General features: G+C 42.2%; 2 protein-coding genes across 3 annotated transcripts; one reads left to right on the top strand and one right to left on the bottom strand.

Annotated features, from left to right (window-relative positions):
• Window positions 1-448: 448 nt before the first annotated feature.
• On the bottom strand, window positions 449-5,111 carry FucTB (alpha-(1,3)-fucosyltransferase 10). Its single transcript, XM_053796862.2, has one exon. The coding sequence runs from the start codon at window positions 5,052-5,054 to the stop codon at window positions 3,147-3,149; it is 1,908 nt and encodes a 635-aa protein (XP_053652837.1). The 5' UTR covers window positions 5,055-5,111; the 3' UTR covers window positions 449-3,146.
• Window positions 5,104-17,303, top strand: Tango14 (transport and golgi organization 14). Of its 2 annotated transcripts, none has more exons than XM_053796864.2 (2): window positions 5,104-5,320; window positions 13,288-17,303. In XM_053796864.2, exon 2 carries the CDS (start codon window positions 13,293-13,295, stop codon window positions 14,067-14,069), a length of 777 nt encoding a protein of 258 aa, XP_053652839.2. In that variant the 5' UTR covers window positions 5,104-5,320; window positions 13,288-13,292; the 3' UTR covers window positions 14,070-17,303. The 2 variants fall into 2 exon arrangements, with proteins under 2 accessions (XP_053652839.2, XP_053652838.2); XM_053796863.2 differs by having other exon boundaries at window positions 5,104-5,326.
• The last annotated feature ends 8,730 nt before the right edge of the window (window positions 17,304-26,033 follow it).

Raw genomic sequence — 26,033 nt, 5'->3', positions numbered from 1 at the left:
GTTTGCTAGGCGCCCATATGCTGCAGCAGTTATTTGGTTGATGTGCGCTTCAGGAGATATGTTCGTTGTTATACTCACCCCAAGATCCTTTTCGTTGAGTCTGGATGTAGAGACAATGTTTATATATATATATTATATATATATATATATATATATATATATATATATATATATATATATATATATATATATATATATATATATATATATTACACTCATGAGAAGTGGTAAACCTGTATGGGTGTCGTACAGTGCCCTGGGGAGGGGGAGGGGGGAGGCCTTCTGGCTCGATTCGAGGCAGGAGATGTCAGATCCAGCTCCCTTGGATCAAGAACCCACCAAAATCCCTCTCAGCTGTGGATTTTAACACATTTCACCAATTAACTACAAAAATATAGCACCAGATAGGCCTATCTAAATTTTATATTTGGGAGGAATAAAAATCAACTTTGATAATAAATTTGATACATGTGATACAAAATATATAAAAACTATAAGAATGGAGGAACACTGCAGAAGGCCTACTGGCCCATACAAGGCAGGTCCTTATTATTGTATTGGTCAGACAATTGTTACTGAGACGTCAGGGTTATGCAGGAACTGGGGAACAATGCAACAGATAGACTTCAAACTATGTATATACACAGGGAGAAGACTGAATATAGAGTAAATATAGGATGGTAGAGAGGACCAGGCTAAAATAATTAGATGCAAATTATAATCCCTAGTTAAACGTAAGTTGTATATACTGGGAGGTGTGTATCTCCCAGTGTATGTTACTGGGAGGTGTGTATCTCCCAGTGTATGTTACTGGGAGGTGTGTATCTCCCAGTGTATGTTACTGGGAGGTGTGTATCTCCCAGTGTATGTTACTGGGAGGTGTGTATCTCCCAGTGTATGTTACTGGGAGGTGTGTATCTCCCAGTGTGTTACTGGGAGGTGTGTATCTCCCAGTGTATGTTACTGGGAGGTGTGTATCTCCAAGTGTATGTTACTGGGAGGTATATATCTCCCAGTGTATGTTACTGGGAGGTGTGTATCTCCCAGTGTATGTTACTGGGAGGTGTGTATCTCCCAGTGTATGTTACTGGGAGGTATATATCTCCCAGTGTATGTTACTGAGAGGTATATATCTCCCAGTGTATGTTACTGGGAGGTATATATCTCCCAGTGTATGTTACTGGGAGGTATATATCTCCCAGTGTATGTTACTGGGAGGTGTGTATCTCCCAGTGTATGTTACTGAGAGGTGTGTATCTCCCAGTGTATGTTACTAGGAGGTGTATATCTCCCAGTGTATGTTACTGGGAGGTGTATATCTCCCAGTGTATGTTGCTGGGAGGTGTGTATCTCCCAGTGTATGTTGCTGGGAGGTGTGTATCTCCCAGTGTATGTTACTGGGAGGTATATATCTCCCAGTGTATGTTGCTGGGAGGTGTGTATCTCCCAGTGTATGTTACTGGGAGGTGTGTATCTCCCAGTGTATGTTACTGGGAGGTATATATTTCCCAGTGTATGTTACTGGGAGGTGTGTATCTCCAAGTGTATGTTACTGGGAGGTGTGTATCTCCCAGTGTATGTTACTGGGAGGTGTGTATCTCCCAGTGTATGTTACTAGGAGGTGTATATCTCCCAGTGTATGTTACTGGGAGGTGTATATCTCCCAGTGTATGTTACTGGGAGGTATATATCTCCCAGTGTATGTTACTGGGAGGTGTATATCTCCCAGTGTATGTTACTGGGAGGTGTGTATCTCCCAGTGTATGTTACTGGGAGGTGTGTATCTCCCAGTGTATGTTACTAGGAGGTGTATATCTCCCAGTGTATGTTACTGGGAGGTGTATATCTCCCAGTGTATGTTGCTGGGAGGTGTGTATCTCCCAGTGTATGTTGCTGGGAGGTGTGTATCTCCCAGTGTATGTTACTGGGAGGTATATATCTCCCAGTGTATGTTGCTGGGAGGTGTGTATCTCCCAGTGTATGTTACTGGGAGGTGTGTATCTCCCAGTGTATGTTACTGGGAGGTATATATCTCCCAGTGTATGTTACTGGGAGGTGTATATCTCCCAGTGTATGTTACTGGGAGGTGTGTATCTCCCAGTGTATGTTACTTGGAGGTGTGTATCTCCCAGTGTATGTTGCTGGGAGGTGTGTATCTCCCAGTGTATGTTACTGGGAGGTATATATCTCCCAGTGTATGTTACTGGGAGGTGTATATATCCCAGTGTATGTTACTTGGAGGTGTGTATCTCCCAGTGTATGTTGCTGGGAGGTGTGTATCTCCCAGTGTATATTACTGGGAGGTATATATCTCCCAGTGTATGTTGCTGGGAGGTGTGTATCTCCCAGTGTATGTTACTGGGAGGTGTGTATCTCCCAGTGTATGTTACTGGGAGGTGTATATCTCCCAGTGTATGTTACTTGGAGGTGTATATCTCCCAGTGTATGTTACTGGGAGGTGTATATATCCCAGTGTATGTTACTGGGAGGTGTATATCTCCCAGTGTATGTTACTGAGAGGTGTGTATCTCCCAGTGTGTGTTACTGGGAGGTGTATATCTCCCAGTGTATGATGCTGGGAGGTGTATATCTCCCAGTGTTTGTTACTTGGAGGTATATGTCCCCTAGTGTATGTTACTGGGAGGTATATTTCTCCCAGTGTATGTTACTGGGAGGTATATATCTCCCAGTGTATGTTACTGGGAGGTGTGTATCTCCCAGTGTATGTTACTGGGAGGTATATTTCTCCCAGTGTATGTTACTGGGAGGTGTGTATCTCCCAGTGTATGCTACTGGGAGGTGTATATCTCCCAGTGTATGTTACTAGGAGGTATATAGCTCCCAGGGTAAGTATGCTGAAAGATTAATTTAATCCCTATTACAGGAATTAAAGGAATCCTGTCTGGTGGTGAAAAACTGACATGTAACGTTAATGATCCTACTGTAGTAATCTCTGAAGGCCACAGAACGCGTCACAACACGTAACATTCGTGTAGGCTTTCCTCACAGCCTACTCCTAAACATTTTTGAAATATTAATTAATATTAATCACCAACAAGGTTAACACTGTTTAATAATGTTGATCTGGTCACCACATTTGTCACCTTTCACATGGCGGCTGATTTACAACTTAAACAAGAATATTTTTAAAGTTCGACGTGTTCTGGGGGTAATTTAACAAAAAATTGATCTTTCTGCAATTCCTCAATCACATCGTGGTAGAAATGATCAGTTGAGAACACTAGATTATTTTTAATAAGTCGATTAAGTACCTTGGCTTCAACACGCGCTCTGTGCCACTGTTCCACCCAGAAACTTTTTGAATTTGGCTGGCCAGTTGATACACTTGGCGGTACAGGACAGCCATAATGGTCTAATGAAGCTCTAAGTTCTTTTTCTTTTGTCTTGGCACTCCTGATGAGTTGATCACAAACGTAGCACTCAAAATGTTCAATGAAATTCCCTTTTTCGAAGTCGTTATTGATGCCCCATTCTCTCTGACGAATGGAACTGGTAAGATTAATATTGGTGATTATCTGGTCTAGTTTGTGTTTTAAGTGAGAGTCATACAAAGTTTGGTTTTCTAACAGTTTATAGAGGTGTTTTGCCAAGTGTTTCGGGGATTCGAACTGGCTGATGAGAATTATAGAACCGGGGTTTGGTTCCCAGTCCTTGATAGAGGGAGAACCCCAGTATATAGGGATTGATCCAAGAGTCAAAGGCCTCCATAACTTTTCGGTTATGTAGTCATTACACGCGGCATTTTCTATGGCCAGGGTAAATCTGTATTTGGACATAATGGCTCGGAACTCAGGATGGTCGTAAGTAGCCGCCGGGTCGTGGAGATGACCTGGGAGGTCACGGTTGTGAAGACAGGAACCATAGGAGTCTATCTTGATATATTTAGCCAGTTCCTCCACGTAACTGTCTCTTTCTGACGGTGAATCACAGTCAGATTGAACATAAGCAACTGCAGCCAGACTTTCCTCCACCATAAGTCTGTTCTTGACTCCTGTTGGGACGAATTCATCCCTGGAGGTGAGGGACTCGACTGACTCCAGATGCTGTAGAGTCAGGGGAAAATTCGACTCCCTTCTGAAGGTAGCTGTCAGATTGAACAGCTCCAGAACGCTCTGGTGATCAAAAAGCGGCTGGTTTTTGGGAGATTCTTCATGAAGGAGGCCCCACCACAGGCGAGGTGACTGCCGTGGCAGAGGCAGGTCTTCCACGCTGAAGTCACTGCCATAAAAGAGCACAGCCTGGGCTCTTCCTTGCTGGAAATAGGTGCGGTCCTCAGTGAAGAAGCAGGTACCTAGGGAGCAGGTGCGAGCCTGGCCTTGGCCGGCCCCGGTAAATGGTGTCCACCAGAGGATGACGGTTCCTTTATCATCCCCGGCAGGGGGACCAGGAAGGAGACGATCCACATTATCCCCGGCAGGGGGACCAGGAGGGAGACGATCCACATTATCCCCGGCAGGAGGACCAGGAAGGGGACGATCCACATGATCCCCGGCAGGGGGACCAGGAGGGAGTCGACCCACATGATCCCCGGCAGGGGGACCAGGAGGGGGACGATCCACATGATCCCCGGCAGGGGGACCAGGAGGGAGACGATTCACATGATCCCCGGCAGGGGGACCAGGAGGGGGACGATCCACATCCACATCATCCCGGTTTTCGCGGTTTACATCGCTCTCCAGCGCTTCTACCGCAGCCACAACGATGACAAATATCAAGAAGACGAACCACTGAACCTCCATAGTCTCCTGACGAACGAAATATGCGAGATAATGGCAATTATAAGAGACGTCAGCGACGACATCTGCCGGGAGGGTGATCCAGAGAGGCTGACATATCTCACTCTCATTCACATATGTAACTTTTCCAACACTATTTTCCGGAGTCCACGAGGCAATAAGTTCTCTTACACCTCCGGATAACCCTCGAAATTCACCTAAAATACGGAAATAAGCGGGGAAAATTGTAAACGATGATAAACTCGACACCTCAGACGTGGACCAATCACGTGCCCCCGCGAAACCGCATTCACTCATAAAATAACCTACACTTCACACCTTTATTCCCCTTTATTAAACAATTTTAATCAACGTAACACACAAAACTATTTTCGGTAATTCAAATAAAAATAAACATTATAACAAATTCAAAGAAATAGGGGGGAAAATAGGGATAAATTAGATATTTTTACTGTGGTGTGAACGTGCGCTACGTGTCTGTGTGTTTACATGGAGGCTGCTGGACCCCCTCCACCTGGATAATTACTTATTTTGACGCTGTGAGAGCCTCACAGCTGCTGTGTGTAAGTGTAAGTGTAGCTAGGACACTTGTGTTGATGTTGTGAGAGTTTTGGCTCTTGTGTGTAATTGTAAGTGTAGATAATAACACTTATATTTGACACTTAAGTCTCGGCACTTGTGTGTAAGTGTAGACATGACACTTATGTTGGCACTTGTGGGAGGCTCATAGCACCTGTGTGTAAGTGTAAGTGTGGGTAAGACACTTATTTTGCTTGTTTTACATGTGTAAGTGTTAGGAAGGCACTTTTATTTTGACTCGTAACAGAATATCCCGGGCTCAATCCTGGGGTGGGTGGAGATAATAGGTATTGTTCCTAACACCTGTTGCACCTGCTTACCTGAGTGTTAGTTATGGGTGGCATCCTGGGGAGGGGGAGACATGTAGGTAAGTCTCCTAACACCTTCTGCTACTGATGTTCTAGCAGTAAATAGGTACCTGAGTGTTAGTTATGGGTGGCATCCTGGGGAGGGGGAGACATCTAGACAAGTCTCCTAACACCTTCCGCTATTCACCTAGCAGTAAATACATACCTAGGTGTTAGGTGACTGTTGTGGGTGGCATCCTGGGGAGGGTAAGGGTAAGTCTCCTAACACCTGCTGCTACTGTTCACCTAGCCGTAGATGGCATTTAATTTACATTAACCCGGAGAGTTAGTACCCCAGGATAACTCACTGGGGTCCTTTGATCCACTTCCTCAGGATGTGACTCGCAGCAGTCGACTAACACCAGGTACCTATTTAATGCTAAGGAACCATACCAATGTATCCATTTTTCACCTGAGATGAGCCAAGGTCCTTCAAACATGGGATAGAGTAGCTTAATTTAATATAGTCCACGACTCCGAACTGATGGGCTCAGGTTCAACCCCCCGACAAGCAGAAATGTTGAGCATTAGCCGACTCTTGTTGATAGCATCCTGGGGGTTAAAGAATCCCAGTGGAAGTAAGCCAGATAATCTGATGACAGTGGCTTTGTTGGGTTATCCTTGGTTAATAATCGAAATAAAATATTCTTCTACCACTTGAGTCATAGTAAATAAATACCTGAGTGTTGTAATAACGTTGGTAGAATTACCGACAGTGTTTGGTAAATAAACACATGGGCAGCATCTGGGAAAAGTACCTAGGGATTGCTCTGGAAAAGTACCTAGGGATCGCACCAGAAAAGTACCTAGGGATCGCACCAGAAAAGTACCTAGGGATCGCACCAGAAAAGTACCTAGGGATCGCACCAGAAAAGTACCTAGGGATCGCACCAGAAAAGTACCTAGGGATCGCACCAGAAAAGTGCCTAGGGGTCGCACTGGGAAAAGTACCTAGGGATTGCACTGGAAAAGTCACATTACTTGGCTTTAGTTGGTTGGGTTGCCAGAGCAGTCATGGTGCACCCGGCACTCATCTGGTGAGTGGTAGAATAAAAAAAAAAGCCAGATTAGAGAGGTTGTAATGGATTCTTTATCAGTCCCCACTAAGCGTAGTTATATCTGTAAATATGGATAAGTTTCAATTAGTGCAAATAATGAATCCTGTGGAGTGGTCGCATTATTTGTATTATATGTAATGTTTGCACACGATTTGATGAGTTTGGGGGGGAGAACTATCGTTAATTAATTTCATACCAAATTGAAATTCACACTATTCGAACTCGCATTAATTGAGACCTGGCTGTTAGCCTCTTCACATTTTGCAGTTTTGGATTAACCCACAGAGTTAATAGCCCAGTATAACTCATTGGGGTCTTTTGATCCTCTTCCCCAGGACGCGACCCATAACAGTCGACTAACGCATAAGAACGTAAGAAAGGAGAAATGCTGCAGTAGGCCTGTTGGCCCGTACTGGGCAGATCCTTCACAAATTCAACCCACTAACAGAATATTTGCCCAACAGATTTTCAACACTACACAAGCAATAAGCTTTGATAAATCTTTTTACTCATGTATAAGTCCCACTCATATCCAACTCCTCTCACTCATGTATTTATCCAACCTAAATTTGAAACTGCTGAAGGTTTTAGTTCCAGTAACCCTACTAGGCAGACTGCTCCATTCATCAACTACCCTATTTCCAAACTAGTATTTTCCTGTATCCTTTCGAAATCTAACCTTATCTAATTTGAATCCATTATTGCTGGTTCTTTCTTGGAGAGATATCCTCAAGACCTTATTTATATCCCATTTCTTAATACACGTACCCATCTTCCACTTGTACATTTCAATCACGTCTCCCCTCATTCTTAGTCTTACAAGTGAATATAATTTAAGGGACTTCAATCTTCATACAGAAGATTTCTAATGCTGTGTAACTTTGTCATTCTTCGCTGAATGCTTTCTAAAGAATTTATATTTGTTCTGTAATATGGAGACCATATTACAGAACAGATTTAAATTCTGTTGTTTACACTTCTCAATATAAATCCCAGTAATCTGCAGCAGCTTCAGTTCTATCATGACTGATTTCACGTATTTTCTTGGCAACATTAGGTATACCTAATTCTTCCCTAATATTTTGTATTGTGATAGTTATAGGACAGCCCAGAATCAATCTCAGGGCTTCATTTTGATTTTTCAAATCTCTCATTGGTTATACAGTGGACCCCCGCCTTACGATCAGCTCCCAACTCGAACAATTATGTAAGTGTATTTTTGTAAGTGCTTTTGTATGTGTATTTTTGGGGGTATGAAATGGACTAATCTAATTTAGAATATTCCTTATGGGAACAAATTCATTCGGTAATGGCACCCGAACAGACTTCTGGAGTGAATTATTATCGTAAGAAGGGGGTCCACTGTACTGTGTAGCAGGACTAAAACAGATTCATGGTAATCTGTCAGCAATATTACGTACGGTGGTACCTCGGAATACGAACAGCTCAAAACTCGAATAATTATGTAAGTGCTTTTGCCATTGTATTTTTGGGTGTCTGAAACAGATTAATCTAATTTACATTATTCCTTATGGGAACAAATTTGTTCGGTACTAGAACAGCCTTCTGGAACAAAATAAATTCATATCCTGAGGTACCACTGTATATCATTCTGGCAATTCTGGCATTTGCTCCACAGTTGGGATTCTACCCTACAAGAATTCTGAGAGCTTTAACCCTTTCAGGGCCCCCAGGCCCTCTCCGAGACTTGTTCTCAGGGTCGCCCAAATTTTCAAAAAAAAGAAAATTATTTTTTCTTATGAAAAGATCATAATGACACCAAAAATATGAAATTTGATGGAAAACTTAGGGAATTATGCTCTCGTGAAGTTAGCGGTCTGGACGATGTTTACGCATTGGCGATTTTGCCGACTTTGAGCCCTATTTTCAGCCAATTCCAGTGTACTAGTCGACAAAAATCATAACTATTTCGCTAGAACTCCATTTTTTCTATCAAATGAGTACAAGAAACCACCCATTTACCGATTTCAACTATCCAATAAAGTGGTCAGAATTTAGCAATTTTGCCAATTTCACACAAATTTCAAAAGATGCCAATTTCCGAATAGGGTCCAGAATAAACAAGAAAGACATTCCTGTTCATTAGTCACATCCCCAGGCCCCTCTTATATTTCTTTGGCTTTCCACTTTGAATTTTTATTCTTACAAAAAATAGAAGATTTACTGTTATGCAGACTACTGCATTAGTGTAGAAATGGTATAAATAATATCAGCGCACTTGTGAAAGAATATTAGACTCGCCAGTTGATGTGTATTGGACGCTTGGCATGATTTGTTTATTTTTGAACTTTGGTAAAAATCGAACATTTCTGCTACTTTGAGCTCAATTTCAAGGTACTTTTCATTGTAAAACCAGTCAAAATCATCTGAATTTCTGTAATATGTCTTCCATTCTATAAAATGAGACCAAGAAAACTAGAATACAACAATAAATACCATACGAAAATACAGTGCAAAGTCGCTGTTTTAATAAAAAAAAACGGTCAAAGTTTTTTTTTTCTCATTACACACTGTGCTGCAGGATTTTTTTTTATACTGCGCACACTGACCACATAGACCCATTCTTTCATATGTAGGCCTACCAGCTTTCTCACTAGATTTGAGGGCGCTAGAATTTAGGCGTACTGGCACGTCAAAAACCCTGGTGCATTACCCGTACTAGTACGGCCGAAACCCTGAAAAGGTTAAGTATAGGCCATCACTGCTTACAGCATTTTACTAATGCAGTGATGTTCAGTTATGCATATTCTTCATTTATTCAGACTTTATACAATAAATATATATTCAGACTTATTTTTTATATTATTTATTAACACACTGGCCGATTCCCACCAAGGCAGGGTGGCCCACCAAGGCAGGGTGGCCCACCAAGGCAGGGTGGCCCACCAAGGCAGGGTGGCCCACCAAGGCAGGGTGGCCCACCAAGGCAGGGTGGCCCACCAAGGCAGGGTGGTCCACCAAGGCAGGGTGACCCACCAAGGCAGGGTGGCCCGAAAAAGAAAAACTTTCACCATCATTCACTCCATCACTGTCTTGCCAGAAAGGTGCTTTACACTACAGTTTTTAAACTGCAACATTAACACCCCTCAAACTTTATACAGTAAATATATTCAGACTTTCTACAATAAATATGTTCACCACTCACTATAATCTATATGCATTTTTTAGGCTTAGCTCTATTGCTCACTTAACCCTTAAATGATCCAAACGTATATACAGTGGACCCCCGGTTAACGATATTTTTTCACTCCAGAAGTATGTTCAGGTGCCAGTACTGACAGAATTTGTTCCCATAAGGAATATTGTGAAGTAGATTAGTCCATTTCAGACCCCCAAACATACACGTACAAACGCACTTACATAAATACACTTACATAATTGGTCGCAGTGGGGGGTGATCGTTATGCGGGGGTCCACTGTATACGTTTTTTCAACATTTGAAAGCATGTAAAAAAATGTAGATCGTCTTTCTTGTTTTACATTTGAAAATGTGTAAAAAAAACTTTTATCTACTTTTTTTTTTTGTTGTATTTGAAAATATGTAAAAAAAAACGTATATCTACTTTTGGAGCACTACGGATATGAACGTTGATCTGTTTGGACCGTTTAAGGGTTAATATGTGATAGTGAAAACGTGTTATCAGATTTTTATATGTATTTTATATGCATTTACAGAGGTTTACGCTTTATAGCAGTAGCCCGGAATTTAACCTGCTGTATAAGCCAGGCCCTCCTGTATAGCAGTAGCCCAGAATTTAACCTGCTGTATAAGCCGGGCCCTTCTGTATAGCAGTAGCCAGAATTTAACCTGCTGTATAAGCCGGGCCCTCCTGTATAGCAGTAGCCCGGAATTTAACCTGCTGTATAAGCCGGGCCCTCCTGTATAGCAGTAGCCCGGAATTTAACCTGCTGTATAAGCCGGGCCCTTCTGTATAGCAGTAGCCAGAATTTAACCTGCTGTATAAGCCGGGCCCTCCTGTATAGCAGTAGCCCAGAATTTAACCTGCTGTATAAGCCGGGCCCTCCTGTGTAGCAGTAGCCCAGAGCCTAATCCACTGTACGTATAAGCAGAGTCGTCCTGTGTGTTACAGACACTCCTCACTTAACGACCTACCTGTTTAATGACTGCTCGGGCTTTCGGCCAGCTCTCCAACCAGTATACAAACTTAAGTAATGTATATTAGAGCTGATTTCCTCTATTCTGTTTATTACAATACACTAATGTATAAACATTTAAAAATATACTAAAAATGTTTTAAATGATTCTATGTCATCATTGAAGGCTCTTGGCTCATATAATGACTCCAACAACATGCTCATTGGGGAAGCCAGGTATAGATACTCAAAAATTAGGGACAAAGGAATTAATGTACAATTGCTATGGATCCCATCACACATTGGGTTACTCCTTCATGATAAAGTTGATATGTTAGCCAAGAAGAGTATCGAGAAGGAGAATGTAGAATATAACTTTGGTATAACTGTGTCTAGCATTAGGAATAATATTAGGAGAGAAGTAAATAATGAAAATGATTGTTATAGGAATGCAGTTAGAAGCCTGAGTAGATCTATAACCCACTATGATAACATGAACGTAGATAAGTATGTTTATGGAGCAACTTGCAATGTGAACAGACTGACTGATGTTGTAGTGGCCAGGCTTAGGCTTGGTTACAAGTACTGACTGATGTTGTAGTGGCCAGGCTTAGTCTTGGTTACAAGTACTTCTGGCAGTTTGGGAGACACACAGATGATGATCAAACTAAATGTAAATTATGTGATCAGGCATATGGTCACTCTCTTGAACACTATGTGCTTAATTGTCCACTTATTGAGGAATACAGAGACAGACAGTATAATAACCTATGTGACATGTTATTACAAAAAAAGTAATTTTTAAAAGAAGATGGTAAGATTTACTCCTTTTGTAATAAAGAGTTCGGGATATATAAATACACACATTAAAATAAATTAATCTTTAATCAACTATCTTTGGTCTAGAGGTATTTGAACTATGATATATAATATGTACACGTTACTATAATAAATTATAATTAGCATCTAACTAAAATAATAATTATTCGTGACCCTACACAGGGTACAACTTTCTTGACACTACTGTCACTATATATATATATCTCTATACTAAAATAATAAATTATAAATAACATTTGTATAATAAATTACAATCAACTGCTTCTCACGACACGAGGCCAGTCACATGACACTATTCAGTGTACACTACAACCAGGCCATCTTCAGTGTCCCACGACACCCTTTTCATCTCAGTGTTCCACTACGGTCCTGTGCATATCTCAGTGTTGCACTCCATCATACGTCCCTAAGTGTCACACTACGGTCCTGGCCCAGTTCAGTGTAACACTCCAACCTTTTCTTCATGTAATGTCCCACTAAACAGCATCTGACGATTCCGGCCCACAGTTGATCAACGTAGACGGTGAGTCCACAGACATCACCGGTAGTCCAGTAAATCCTCTCCAAAGCCGGTTGACACACCGCTAGCCGAACACCATGCTGCAAGCTCACTGAATGCGGCCGTCAAGTAACTGAGGCCAACAGACTCAGTGAGCTGCGGTGAGCGGTTCTTCTAACGCCAGTAGATAGGTACGATTAGGTGGTCAGGTACCTACTGCGTAGATGTGTACCCTGAGGAGTTCAGGTACTTAATGTTGCTGAAGCCAGTAGACGTGTACCCTTAGGTGTTCAGGTACCTACTGCTTAGGTGCTTAGGTATCCTGAGGCGCTCAGGTACATACTGTTACTAAAGCCAGTAGACTGTACCCTTAGGTGGTCAGGTACCTACTGCTTAGATGTGCACCGTGAGGCACTCAGGAACTTACTGTTCTAAGGCCGGCTCAGCAGTCCCCACATTGGGTTTGATGACGTACCCAGTGGTACTGCCGGCCGGCAGGTTAACTATTTAACCGCTAGTTTGGCAGGGGGCCGCAACACATGTCAAGATATCTTATTAATGAAAATAAGATACCAGATATACTAAGCAAATTTCCTAAATTTGCTTGTAACAGATAAGTGAACTATAGATATGTAGATATAAATCCATATGTATTCCTGTTAACCCTTTGGGGCCTAGTTCCTAGGCCTTTTGTGTATCCATATGCTCTCGCGCTACCGTCCACAGGATGGATATGGGGTGCACAATAAACTAGCCACTTCGGTGGCAAAATCTAAAAAAAGAAAAAATGGTGCAAAGATGACATTAAAGCATTATTTAAAGATGGTTGACACAAATCTACTACCAGTACAGTATGCTTCTCCCTTTTTGACTAATTCACTTAACAACCTAGTCGTAGGAACGAAACTTGGTCATTAAGTGAGGAGTGCCTGTATTACACCGTTTGTTTTTAAATAATTCAGGCTTATACATCAGGGCTTCCATACTTACATCAAGAATACTTTACCAGAATAACTGGTGCTAATCTAATTAATTTTAGTCCTGCTTTATGTATTAACTCTACATGATTAATTTTCTCTCATCTTTTGCAGTGGAGATGGACATATTGCTGCCGGTATTTCAGTTACTGTATTTTGTGGCACACTTCCTGGCCAGTCTTGCCCTCTCCGTCATAGACACGTTCCACGACCTTCACCATCTGCTGCTCCGCTTGTACTCTTTCTTCGTGCCTACTGCAATCCCCGCTTGTCGTCTGCAGGCCGATGCTGCTCAGCTGAAAAAGGTTCCGCAGCACTTGGGGTTGGTGTGCGTTGGCCAGCAGGCTCAACACATAGCTCAGTTGTCTACCGTCATCTCCTGGGCTGTTGGATACGGCATTCGCTTCATTTCTCTCTACGATGCTCATGGGACACTGAAACACAACCGGCCAGTGATTTTGAAGGCTCTCCAGAAGAGTTCTTCTGATGCTGTGTATAATGTTTTGTCGTACGACCACAGTTGTAGTCCCGAGCGAGATGTGATAGCAGGAATGAGCATCAAAACAGACAGCGACTCGCCACCCCAGAACATAACTGTCAATCTCTTAAGTCTAGAAGATGGTAGAGGTAACCTGGCAAGTGCTGCCAAGATTTTATCCACTACAGGTTGCAAGATCACAATGTCATTAATCGAGTCGCACCTGGTAACACGGGGGCAACCCGACCCAGATGTCGTGATCACTATAGGAGATCCATTTGCTTCTTTAGCATTCCTTCCATGGCAAATTAGACTGAGCGAATTTTTTGTCGCACCCTCCTTAAGTCGATTTGAATATAGTGACTTCCAAACTATCCTTAAGAAATACTCCAGATGTGAACAAAGATTTGGAAAGTAGAAATTCTGTTGAATTGTGTTTTATGCGTATTGTACTTAAGAAAATAACTCAGGACATCTTGGAGATGTTGCCACAGTTCTGTATCTGCGACCTTCCATGCCAGTAGACTAATTGTTGATGTTTGTATGTAGTATTTATGTCGGGCAACGACTAGCAGTGGACTTAGTCGATCTCAATAGTCGCAGGTGCGCTCTGACAAAATGGGGCCTCGGGATATCTTCCTGGGTGTGTATTAGCATTCCATCCTGTACAAGTTCTCCTCAACTTACGATGGGGTTACGTTCTGACGAACCCATTTTAAGTCTCAAAATATCGTAGGTTGAATATGAATGTGATATGCCAGATAAATAAGTAAATAAATAACTACTGTCACTAAGTAAATAAATAATTACTATAATTAAATACCAGTATTGAAAAATATATGAATACAAGTTATGAATTTGCCGCCTTGATGCTGGGTAATTATTTTTAATTTCATCTCCAAAGTAATTGATTTTTGCACCGTCGAAAGTTGAACCATTGTAAGTCAAGGAGCATGTGTACATGTAGATTACTGGTATTTGGTTGTACCCAATGGCTGTACTGACTAACAGGCCATGTAAAAATAATTTGTGTGGTTCTCGTAGCCGAGAAAACAAGTGGTTACTGTTTGCACTGGACTTGCAGTTTTGTTTCATACTTTCCAGTAGTTAGAGAACTCGGTTCCTTTACCATTTTATGCAAGAATTGCGATGCAAAACAACCACAGGGGGAGTTGATAGCTATAGGCCTTTTGTGTTTTAATCAACACATCTGGAGCTTGCAATGTTTCAGAAATGAGTAATAAATCAAGCACATTCGTTCAACGGGACCTCTTACTCATTTGTGCAACACTGCAAGCTCCTGATGTGTTGATTGCAACACAAAAAGGCTAGGGCTATCATTCAGCTCCGCCCGTGGTTGGTTTGCATCCTTTACCATGGGTGCTCCTAACATTTATTTTAGCAAACTATCGTGCAGTCGTCCTAGAATCCGAGTCTTCCCACCGACACGATACAGCGCTAGCAACCTTGTGGGTTAAGAGAACATCCAGAGCAACAAGGTTACGATAACCACACTCTATTTTTGCCTCATGCCTGAGAGGTCATTTTCTCGGTGGGTTTACCATGTTGTAAACCACCCAAGATAAAAAAAAAAGTATCGTGTGATAGTCTTTCAGATGTGTATGATAGTCCAGATAAATGTGTATTGTGGATAGTCTTACAGATGTGTATGTTAGTCTCACAGAAGTGTATGATAAGGGTGAGGAAGAGCGGTACAGTATTTTTGTACGTGTGATAACTCTTGATTTACTCGTGGATATAATGTCGATTCATTTAGTGGATAGAACATTGATCCACTTACCAGGTACGATCCACTTATTGTGTATCATGAACTTCTAAGTTCCATCTTGTTGAGCCACATTGGTTGGTATCGAGTATAATAGCACTGGGAATACAGGTAGTATTGCAGGTTTCTGCTCTCTGCACTTTTTTTTAGGTAAAAAGCTGTACAAACTTCTGTTTTGTTTCATGTAATGTGATCAAGAACAAATGTTACATTTTTTAACGCTTTTGTTGAATACACCTGACATACCATGTTATTGATTAGAATATAATAACTCTCTTGTAAAGCTCTATATACCATAGTTGCCAGCAGCAACATATACCTTTATACCTTTGAGGAGTTTCAAGAGTTTCTCTACTCTCTGAGCCCGGCCGTGGGCCAGGCTCGTCTGGTGCTTGCCTGGTCAACCAGGCAAGGTGCTAGTAACCCCTTCTCCTGTGCAAGTTGATAAATGTTAAAAGAAAAACTTGCGTTTTTTGTTTTAGGTCACCCTGCCTTGATGGGAGACGGCCAGTGCATTGAAAAACAAAATTACCGTAGTGTGATTTTTTTTGCTGATGCAATTGAAAAAGTTCATCCGTAATTGAACAGTATGCACTATGAACGCCTTTCTACGTTAGGGCCCCACATACACAGCAAGTTAGGTTCCGTGCTACTGCTGTATGTGCTATTCAATTTTGCAAGTACTATTTTTCAATCGCCTTTGCAAAAAATTGCACTACATTGAAGAGGTTTATAAATGAGCTTACTGTATTAGTTAACCCGTAAACGGTCCAAACGTATATATACGTTTTTTCAACATTTGAAAGTATGTAAAAAAAAGTAGATCTTCTTTTTGTTTTTTTACATTTGAAAATGTGTAAAAAAAACTTTGATCTACTTTTTTTTTTTTTGTTATATTTGAAAATATGTAAAAAAAACATAGATCTACTTTTGTAGCGCTACACATGTGAACGTAGATCTGCTTGCACCGTTTACAGGTTAAATACACAAATAACACGCACATAGAAGAAAACTTATGACAGCATTTCAGTCCAACTTGGTATCAAGCCAGACCGAAATGCCGTAAGTTTGTCACCTATGTGCGTGTTATTTGTGTATTATTCCAGTTACCATCTTGCTTTTTTATTCTTTTCATATTAAGTATTTAGAAAATGAGTTCACAATATGTATTTCCATAAAGTCTGCAAATTAGTCCTACAGCGAGGATAATATACAAGGGTTTAGAGGTCCAAGTATGTCAACTTTATGTGTTGACGACGGAGGAAAGTGATATTTGGTTTACAAACCTCTTGAGGGTCCTGAAATTATTATGTAATAGGGTAGAGTTGTACAGTGGACCCCCGGTTAACGATATTTTTTCACTCCAGAAGTATGTTCAGGTGCCAGTACTGACCGAATTTGTTCCCATAAGGAATATTGTGAAGTAGATTAGTCCATTTCAGACCCCCAAACATACACGTACAAACGCACTTACTTAAATACACTTACATAATTGGTCGCATTCGGAGGTAATCGTTATGCGGGGGTCCACTGTATTTTCATTTCTGTATCGACCGTTTCCCTGCAAGGTCACCTGACGCAAAGAAAACACATTCACCAGGTGTAACATCCTCACTTATTGTTCAGAGTACATTTGTGGAGGCCTGGTCAACGGCTGGGCCACGGGGGCGTTGACCCCCGAAACCCTCTCCAGGTATACTCCAGGTATGTATAGGGCCAGATTAAGGCATGGGCTTTAGGGGCTGCAGCTCAGGGTCCTCCACCAGCTGGAGAGCCTCCAGAGATTAAGTGAAAAGTGTTGACAGTTACTGTCGTAAGTTTATAATTATTGTAAGTTATGACATCACTTATATGACGAAATCTTGACTCTCGATTTTATTTTTCCTTTTGAAAATATTGCTGGGGGCCTCACAGTACCTGCAGCCCAGGGGCCTCACAGTACCTGCAGCCCAGGGGCCTCACAGTACCTGCAGCCCAGGGGCCTCACAGTACCTGCAGCCCAGGGGCCTCACAGTACCTGCAGCCCAGGGGCCTCACAGTACCTGCAGCCCAGGGGCCTCACAGTACCTGCAGCCCAGGGGCCTCACAGTACCTGCAGCCCAGGGGCCTCACAGTACCTGCAGCCCAGGGGCCTCACAGTGCTTCACAGCATCTGCAGCCCAGGGGCCTCACAGTACCTGTAGCCCAGGGGCCTCACAGTACCTGCAGCCCAGGGGCCTCACAGTACCTGCAGCCCAGGGGCCTCACAGTACCTGCAGCCCAGGGGCCTCACACTACCTGTAGCCCAGGGACCTCACAGTACCTGTAGCCCAGGGACCTCACAGCACCTGCAGCCCAGGGGCCTCACAGCACCTGCAGCCCAGGGGCTCACAGCACCTGTAGCCCAGGGGCCTCACAGTACCTGCAGCCCAGGGACCTCACAGTACCTGTAGCCCAGGGGCTTACAAAATCTTAGTCCAGCTTTGCACGTGTGTCTTAATCATCGATGTTTAGAGTGCATGCATCATGCTTCCTACCTCGCAAAACTTGCGTCTGGCTGACCAATTTCGCTGAATCCCTATGTAAACGTTACTGTGTTTACACTCGACTGCACATCATTGTACAATTTGAACTCGGTTGAAGTCATAATGAATGATTGTCAATGAATACACAGAAAGGCGGACAGGAGACTCAAACTATAGTCACGAGATTAACAGGTCTGGTTCTTTACCGCGGTATAGTGTTGGACCTGTTAGTCTCAGGACCATAATCCAGGACTCCTGTCCACCTTTCTGTGCATTCATTGCACGGTATATTCACAAGTGCTAAAATCCTCTTGCAGTTTACACCAATGCCCTGGTCTTGGACCTGGCCATGGGGGGAGCAGTGACCCTTGAAAAAAAATTCCCTATATGAAGGGGCTTTATAAGACCTATTTGTGAAAGTATTTTCCAGAAAGGATAAAAAACCACAATGCCGTGACTGACAAAAGCAGAAATAACCCCCATATGGAGGAATAAAACTCGTGTTGACATTTCAGTCGATCACTAGTGTGGCTGGTTAATGGTCCAGGTGGGTCTGAAACGTCGTCTTAAGTTTAATTCTCCTGTGCACGGGTTATTTGTGAATTATTTTCCGCTCCAGTCGTTTTAGAGTGTTGTGATGCTGGTAAAGAGTTTTTGGTGAAAGGTATTGGATGCACCTAACCCTTTCTTAGCTCAGATCCGATTGCCTCCCAGGCGCTGTACGGCTCCTATGGGGTTAGATCTTCCACATGAACATTGAAAACTTACCAGCGAAAATAGAAAATAAAACCTAAGTGCTTTCATGTGTGTGCTTACACATCTTCACACACACACACACACACACACACACACACACATCCGCAGATGTGTGTAAGCACATGAAAATGCTCAAATTTTATTTCCTATTTTATTTCACCATTCTCCTGTGTATGGACTGATGAAGCCACTGTGTGGCGAAACGTTTCCTCATTAAAGATACCCAAGTGTTGCACATGTGTCTAATTTATCAACTTGATGGTTTTCTAAACCATTCGTCTACATTTTCTATTTTCACTGGTATTTTTTTCATATTTTCAATCACGTGATTTATTGTGATATTTTTTCCATGAATAAAGATACAGTAACTGGATTGAACACTTAGTTTTGATTGTAATAATAATAACGCTAATAATAAATACAATAACCCTTCGGTATAACGGACTTTTAAAATTATAGACGGAATCCACTGTTAACTCCTTTATTTTCTGAGCTGCTTTTGTTATAGTGGTATCTCGAATTTCGGCCAAAATTCGTTCAAGAAGGCCGAGTCCCGTTACCAAATGAATTTGTTCCCATAAGGAATAATGTAAATTAGATTAGTCCATTTTAGATCCCCAAAAATACACTTACATAATTGTTCGAGTTGGGAGCTGTTCGAAATTTGAGGTACTACCACTGTATTTTAACATTCTGACAAAATACACTCGGACAATCCCTCCAACTAGTATTCAGCGGCAGTATAGCACTGTTATTATTAGCTTTAACTCTCATGGCACATTTTCAGTTTGACCTTTTACTGACATAAAAGGTTGATTAGGGCACATAAAATAATGATTCCCATGAAGTAGTCACGGTGTTCATATTCACACTGTTCGAATCATATTTAATCTTTTTTTGCACATGATTTGAAAAGTCTTGGGGAAAGCTAGCATTAATTTCGCACTAAGTTGAAATTTGCACTATTTAAACTCGTGTTAATTGAGACTTTGTGTACAATAAGTCCTTGGCTTACGAACATATTGAGATTCTTCTGTATTGTGTATATCATTATTGTGTATATCATAATACAGTGGACCCCCGCTTAACGATCACCTCCAAATGCGACCAATTATGTAAGTGTATTTATGTAAGTGCGTTTGTACGTGTATGTTTGGGGGTCTGAAATGGACTAATCTACTTCACAATATTCCTTATGGGAAAAAATTCGGTCAGTACTGGCACCTGAACATACTACTGGAATGAAAAAAGTTCGTTAACCGGGGGTCCACTGTATTATTGTGTATATTATTATTATTATACAATACAAAGGGTCCCCAACATGTTCATACATCGAAGACTTTCTGTGTTATGAATATTATACATGATACTGAATAGTATTCTCAGTGTGTTTGTAAGTCGAGACCTTACTGTATTTTTTATTTTATAAAGTAAAATCGGCAGTTTCGGTCATTATGTACTAGGTCATGTAACAAGTCTTTGACTCCTGCTGCAGTTACGTTCTCTAAAGCACAGTGTTGACCAGAATTAATGTTTTGCAGAATTTGTGGCCATCAAACAAAATCCCACACTTAGGGGACGAACCTTATAAAACACCTACCATCCGACTTACGACCAAGTTCGGTTCCGAGAAACCGGTCGTAAGTCGAAATGGACGTAAGTTGAACTTTACTACTGAATATCAACAAAACATTTTTGTAATGACTTTATTGTTTTATTTTGGTATTTCATGTTTTACTTTACTTTTTATGTTGTTAGTACTGTGTTTTATACTGTAAGGTTTAGGATAAACACTGTGTACAACACAAATACTTGTTTATTTCTCAGAAATTTGGCATAATAAACACGGTTGTAAGTCGAATGGTTGTAAGTCGAGCAGGTCATAAGTCGGATGGTAGGTGTATTTCGGTCCACTCTGGACCACTGTCAAGTCCCAGCTGGGGCAAGAAGAGTAGACAAGACCCTGTATCACATTGTCTTCTGACCTTCTCTATTTTCCCTGCCCTAGTTGTGGCCTGACAATGGTTCGGGATGGGCCATAACAATATCATAACATTCCTCTGCTAAAAACAATCAAACTACAGAATGGTCGGGGTTTTGAACCCGTGATAAGCGAGTTCTAAAACTCCAGGCCGGTGCGTGGTTTACCTGGAGTTTACCTGGAGAGAGTTCCGGGCGTCAACGCCCCCGCGGCCCGGTCTGTGACCGGGCCTCCTGGTGGATCAGAGCCTGATCAACCAGGCTGTTGCTGCTGGCTGCACGCAAACCAACGTACGAGCCACAGCCCGGCTGGTCAGGAACTGACTTTAGGTGCTTGTCCAGTGCCAGCTTGAAGACTGCCAGGGGTCTGTTGGTAATCCCCCTTATGTGTGCTGGGAGGCAGTTGAACAGTCTCGGGCCCCTGACACTTATTGTATGGTCTCTTAACGTGCTAGTGACACCCCTGCTTTTCATTGGGGGGATGGTGCATCGTCTGCCAAGTCTTTTGCTTTCGTAGCGAGTGATTTTCGTGTGCAAGTTCGGTACTAGTCCCTCTAGGATTTTCCAGGTGTATATAATCATGTATCTCTCCCGCCTGCGTTCCAGGGAATACAGGTTCAGGAACCTCAAGCGCTCCAAGTAATTGAGGTGTTTTATCTCCGTTACGAGCGCCGTGAAGGTTCTCTGTACATTTTCTAGGTCAGCAATTTCACCTGCCTTGAAAGGTGCTGTTAGTGTGCAGCAATATTCCAGCCTAGATAGAACAAGTGACCAGATGAGTGTCATCATGGGCTTGGCCTCCCTAGTTTTGAAGGTTCTCATTATCCATCCTGTCATTTTTCTAGCAGATGTGATTGATACAATGTTATGGTCCTTGAAGGTGAGATCCTCCGACATGATCACTCCCAGGTCTTTGACGTTGGTGTACTCTGATGAAGATTTAATTTCCTCGTGTTTACCATATCTGAGTAATTGAAATTTCTCATCGTTGAACTTCATATTGTTTTCTGCAGCCCAATGAAAGATTTGGTTGATGTCCGCCTGGAGCCTTGCAGTGTCTGCAGTGGAAGACACTGTCATGCAGATTCGGGTGTCATCTGCAAAGGAAGACACGGTGCTGTGGCTGACATCCTTGTCTATGTCGGATATGAGGATGAGGAACAAGATGGGAGCGAGTACTGTGCCTTGTGGAACAGAGCTTTTCACCGTGGCTGCCTCAGACTTTACTCTTTTGACGACTACTCTCTGTGTTCTGTTTGTGAGGAAATTATAGATCCATCGACCGACTTTTCCTGTTATTCCTTTAGCACGCATTTTCTGCGCTATTACGCCATGGTCACACTTGTCGAAGGCTTTTGCAAAGTCTGTATATATTACATCTGCATTCTTTTTATCTTCTAGTGCATTTAGGACCTTGTCGTAGTGATCCAATAGTTGAGACAGACAGGAGCGACCTGTTCTAAACCCATGTTGCTCTGGGTTGTGTAACTGATGGGTTTCTAGATGGGTGGTGATCTTGCTTCTTAGGACCCTTTTAAAGATTTTTATGATATGGGATGTTAGTGCTATTGGTCTGTAGTTCTTTGCTGTTGCTTTACTGCCCCCTTTGTGGAGTGGGGCTATGTCTGTTGTTTTTAGTAACTGTGGGACGACCCCCGTGTCCATGCTCCCTCTCCATAGGATGGCAAAGGCTCGTGATAGGGGCTTCTTGCAGTTCTTGATGAACACGGAGTTCCATGAGTCTGGTCCTGAGGCAGAGTGCATGGGCATGTCATTTATCGCCTGTTCGAAGTCATTTGACGTCAGGATAACATCGGATAGGCTTGTGTTAATCAAATTTTGTGGCTCTCTCATAAAAAATTCATTTTGATCTTCGACTCTCAGTCTGGTTAGCGGCTTGCTAAAAACTGAGTCATATTGGGACTTGAGTAGCTCACTCATTTCCTTGCTGTCATCTGTGTAGGACCCATCTTGTTTAAGTAGGGGCCCAATACTGGACGTTGTTCTCCACTTTGATTTGGCATAGGAGAAGAAATACTTTGGGTTTCTTTTGATTTCATTTATGGCTTTTAGTTCTTCCCGCGATTCCTGACTCCTATAAGATTCCTTTAGCTTAAGTTCGATGCTTGCTGTTTCTCTGACCAGTGTGTCCCTACGCATTTCAGATATATTGACCTCTTTTAGCCGCTCTGTTCTTTTCCGTCGCCTGTAAAGGGAGCGCCTGTCTCTTTCTATTTTACATCTACTCCCCCTTTTTCTTAGAGGAATAAGCCTTGTGCATACATCGAGTGCCTCCAAGTTAATCTGTTCTAGGCATAAGTTGGGGTCTGTGTTGCTTAGTATATCTTCCCAGCTTATATCGGTTAGGACTTGGTTTACTTGTTCCCACTTTATGTTTTTGTTATTGAAGTTGAATTTGGTGAATGCTCCCTCGTGACTAATCTCATTATGTCGGTCTGGGGCTCCGCGCATACATGACTGAACCTCAATTATGTTGTGATCTGAGTATATTGTTTTTGATATGGTGACATTTCTTATCAGATCATCATTGTTAGTGAAGATGAGGTCTAGTGTATTCTCCAGTCTAGTAGGCTCTATTATTTGCTGGTTTAAATTGAATTTTGTGCAGAGATTTAAAAGCTCGTGTGAGTGTGAGTTTTCATCAGAGCTGCCTCCTGGTGTTATTACTGCAACAATATTATTTGCTATATTTCTCCATTTTAGGTGCCTTAAGTTGAAATCCCCCAGGAGCAAGATGTTGGGTGCAGGAGCTGGAAGATTTTCCAGACAGTGGTCAATTTTTAACAGCTGTTCCTGGAATTGCTGGGATGTTGCATCTGGAGGCTTGTAGACTACCACAATGACTAGGTTTTGGTTCTCGACCTTTACTGCTAAAACTTCCACTACATCATTTGATTCATTAAGCAGTTCTGTGCAAACAAGTGACTCTGCAATGTACAGGCCAACCCCCCCCCCCCTCTTTTGCCTGTTCACTCTGTCACATCTGTATAGGTTTAACCTGGGATCCATATTTCGTTGTCCAAGTGATCCCTTATGTGGGTCTCAGTGAAAGCCGCGAACATTGCCTTTGCCTCTGCAAGCAGTCCACGGATGATAGGTATTTTGTTGTTTGTTGCTGGCTTTAGACCCTGTATATTTGCAAAGAAGAATGTCATTGGACTGGTGGTATTGTTGGTACTGGGGGGGGGATTTTTTTTCCGGCATTAGTATCTGTATCTGTTGGTTTGGAGTGGAGGCCATCGACTGTGGTTCCACTCCAGGAATGACTGGATTTGGTGTACGATTTCTGCCATTTCCTGCCAGTTTTTTTTCCTTCCTGGCACTAAAAAACCTCTCCCTCTTGAATGGCTGTGACTACCCAGGTTTTCCCATGGCCTGGATGTTTTGTATCTTTTTGTCCCCTTTAGATGGTGTGCCTGGCAATTTAAGTTATAGCACAGTCTTTCCTGTACTAAAGAGGTACACAGTTCATGGTGAAAAAGCTCACAGGAAGGGAGTTTGCATTTTCCTGTTGTCATATGGGCATGGCATTTTCTAGGGTGGTCATAGTTGCACATCCCGTCTGTTTTTCCAGATTTCCCATGCCTGCAGATACCAAGTGCATAGTATGTGCACAGGCTTGGTTTCCGTTTGCCTTGGGTTTCTGTGACTGTATTCCCTGTTGGTGCATGTTTCCCTGTCTTATTCCTATCTTCCCTAGCACCAACAATGGAGCTCCCACCAGTTGTTTTTGGCAATATATCCTCACTATTTCTAGTGGAGTCCTCTTGTTTGCTATTTCCTGCGGTATTTCTAGTTTGCAATATTGGATTTATCTTATCTTTGACTACACTTGTTTCCCTACTATGGCTCCTGTCCCTTATGAGGTCATTTATATGTATTCCTTCCTGCATATAATTCCCGACTACCTGGACAAAATCTCCAGCTTCACCATTACTGTCTCCCAGGACAGCACCTCCAGCTTCACCATTACTGTCTCCCAGGACAGCATCTCCAGCTTCACCATTACTGTCTCCCAGGACAGCACCTCCAGCTTCACCATTACTGTCTCCCAGGACAGCACCTCCAGCTTCACCATTACCGTCTCCCAGGACAGCACCTCCAGCTTCACCATTACTGTCTCCCAGGACAGCATCTCCAGCTTCACCATTACTGTCTCCCAGGACAGCACCTCCATCTTCACCATTACTGTTTCCCAGGACAGCACTATCAGCCCCACATTTACTGACTACCAGGACTTCACCTCCAGCCTTACAGTTTCTGACTACATGGCCAGTATCAAGGGCAGTACCATTCAGCCCAGACTTTTTATGTTCCCATCTGTTGTAGAAAGCTTCCAGGTTGTCTATGAAAGCAGCTTTGATGTCCTCTTTTAATACCCTTGTGATTTTAGTCCTCAGATTTATCTCATTTGGGCATACCCAAAAACACTTCCCTGTTTTAATACTGCTTGTAGCTAGTTCTTGGATATCTGCACAAGGGGCGTGACACCAATTTCCACAAAAATGACAATTTATCCATGTGGAAGCCCGTTTGTTTGATTGACCGCAGACTACACACAGCTTCATAGTGATTTGAATGGTTGATTTACTGTAATTCCACTAGCAACCTCTTGAATATTCTATTAATAACCTCCTTAAATGAAGCTCTAGCTATTTATATTTCTATTTCTAACTGTACTTGTATATTGGACAGTTTACCATGCACGTTCCTGATTTATGTTTATTGTTTGTGTTTATAAGGGCGCCTACAACCCCATCCATTTACAGTCTGCTTTATTGTCCAACGAATCCGTTTGAAACCAGTCAAGGGTTCGGACCAGTCAAGGGTTCGGACCAGTCGATCTGATCTGATCAGTGGGTCACTTATTTAAAACATACTGGTCGGTGATTTGGGCTAACACATGAAGGATCTACTGGAAATTATCTACCCGAGTAATGTGTGATTTGATTGATACAAAAGTATAACTTGCGTGTTGAAGAAACCAGTGATTTCTGGCAGCTCCTACAGTGACGAACGGTCATTCCTCAACCCTTGTTTATCAATCGCTGTATCTAGCTTTTCTGTTTTTTTTTTTTTTTTCCGTCTCCACCACAATAAATGCTATATTATCACTATAGTTGACTGGTGGAAATTTTGGAGGAAGGACGCTTTTTCTGTAGTAATAATTGCTTCTCGTTGTGTATATTACGACCGCTGGTAACTACAGGTTATATGAAATTCACAGTAACGTTTGGTATTTCAAGAAAAAAGAAACTAATGAAAGTCACTCCACTCCACTAAGTACCATTATAATACTGGTTAGTTGCTACTACAACACTGTATTCTGCTATTC

Source organism: Cherax quadricarinatus, chromosome 98, assembly GCF_038502225.1.
Source record: "Cherax quadricarinatus isolate ZL_2023a chromosome 98, ASM3850222v1, whole genome shotgun sequence".
NCBI lineage: Eukaryota > Metazoa > Arthropoda > Malacostraca > Decapoda > Parastacidae > Cherax > Cherax quadricarinatus.
This window is presented reverse-complemented; position numbering and strand designations above follow the sequence as displayed.

Bases quoted from the DNA above. Each gene is read 5' to 3' on its own strand.
- FucTB (XM_053796862.2), bottom strand. From the start codon at position 5,054: ATGAGTGAATGCGGTTTCGCGGGGGCACGTGATTGGTCCACGTCTGAG.
- Tango14 (XM_053796864.2), top strand. From the start codon at position 13,293: ATGGACATATTGCTGCCGGTATTTCAGTTACTGTATTTTGTGGCACAC.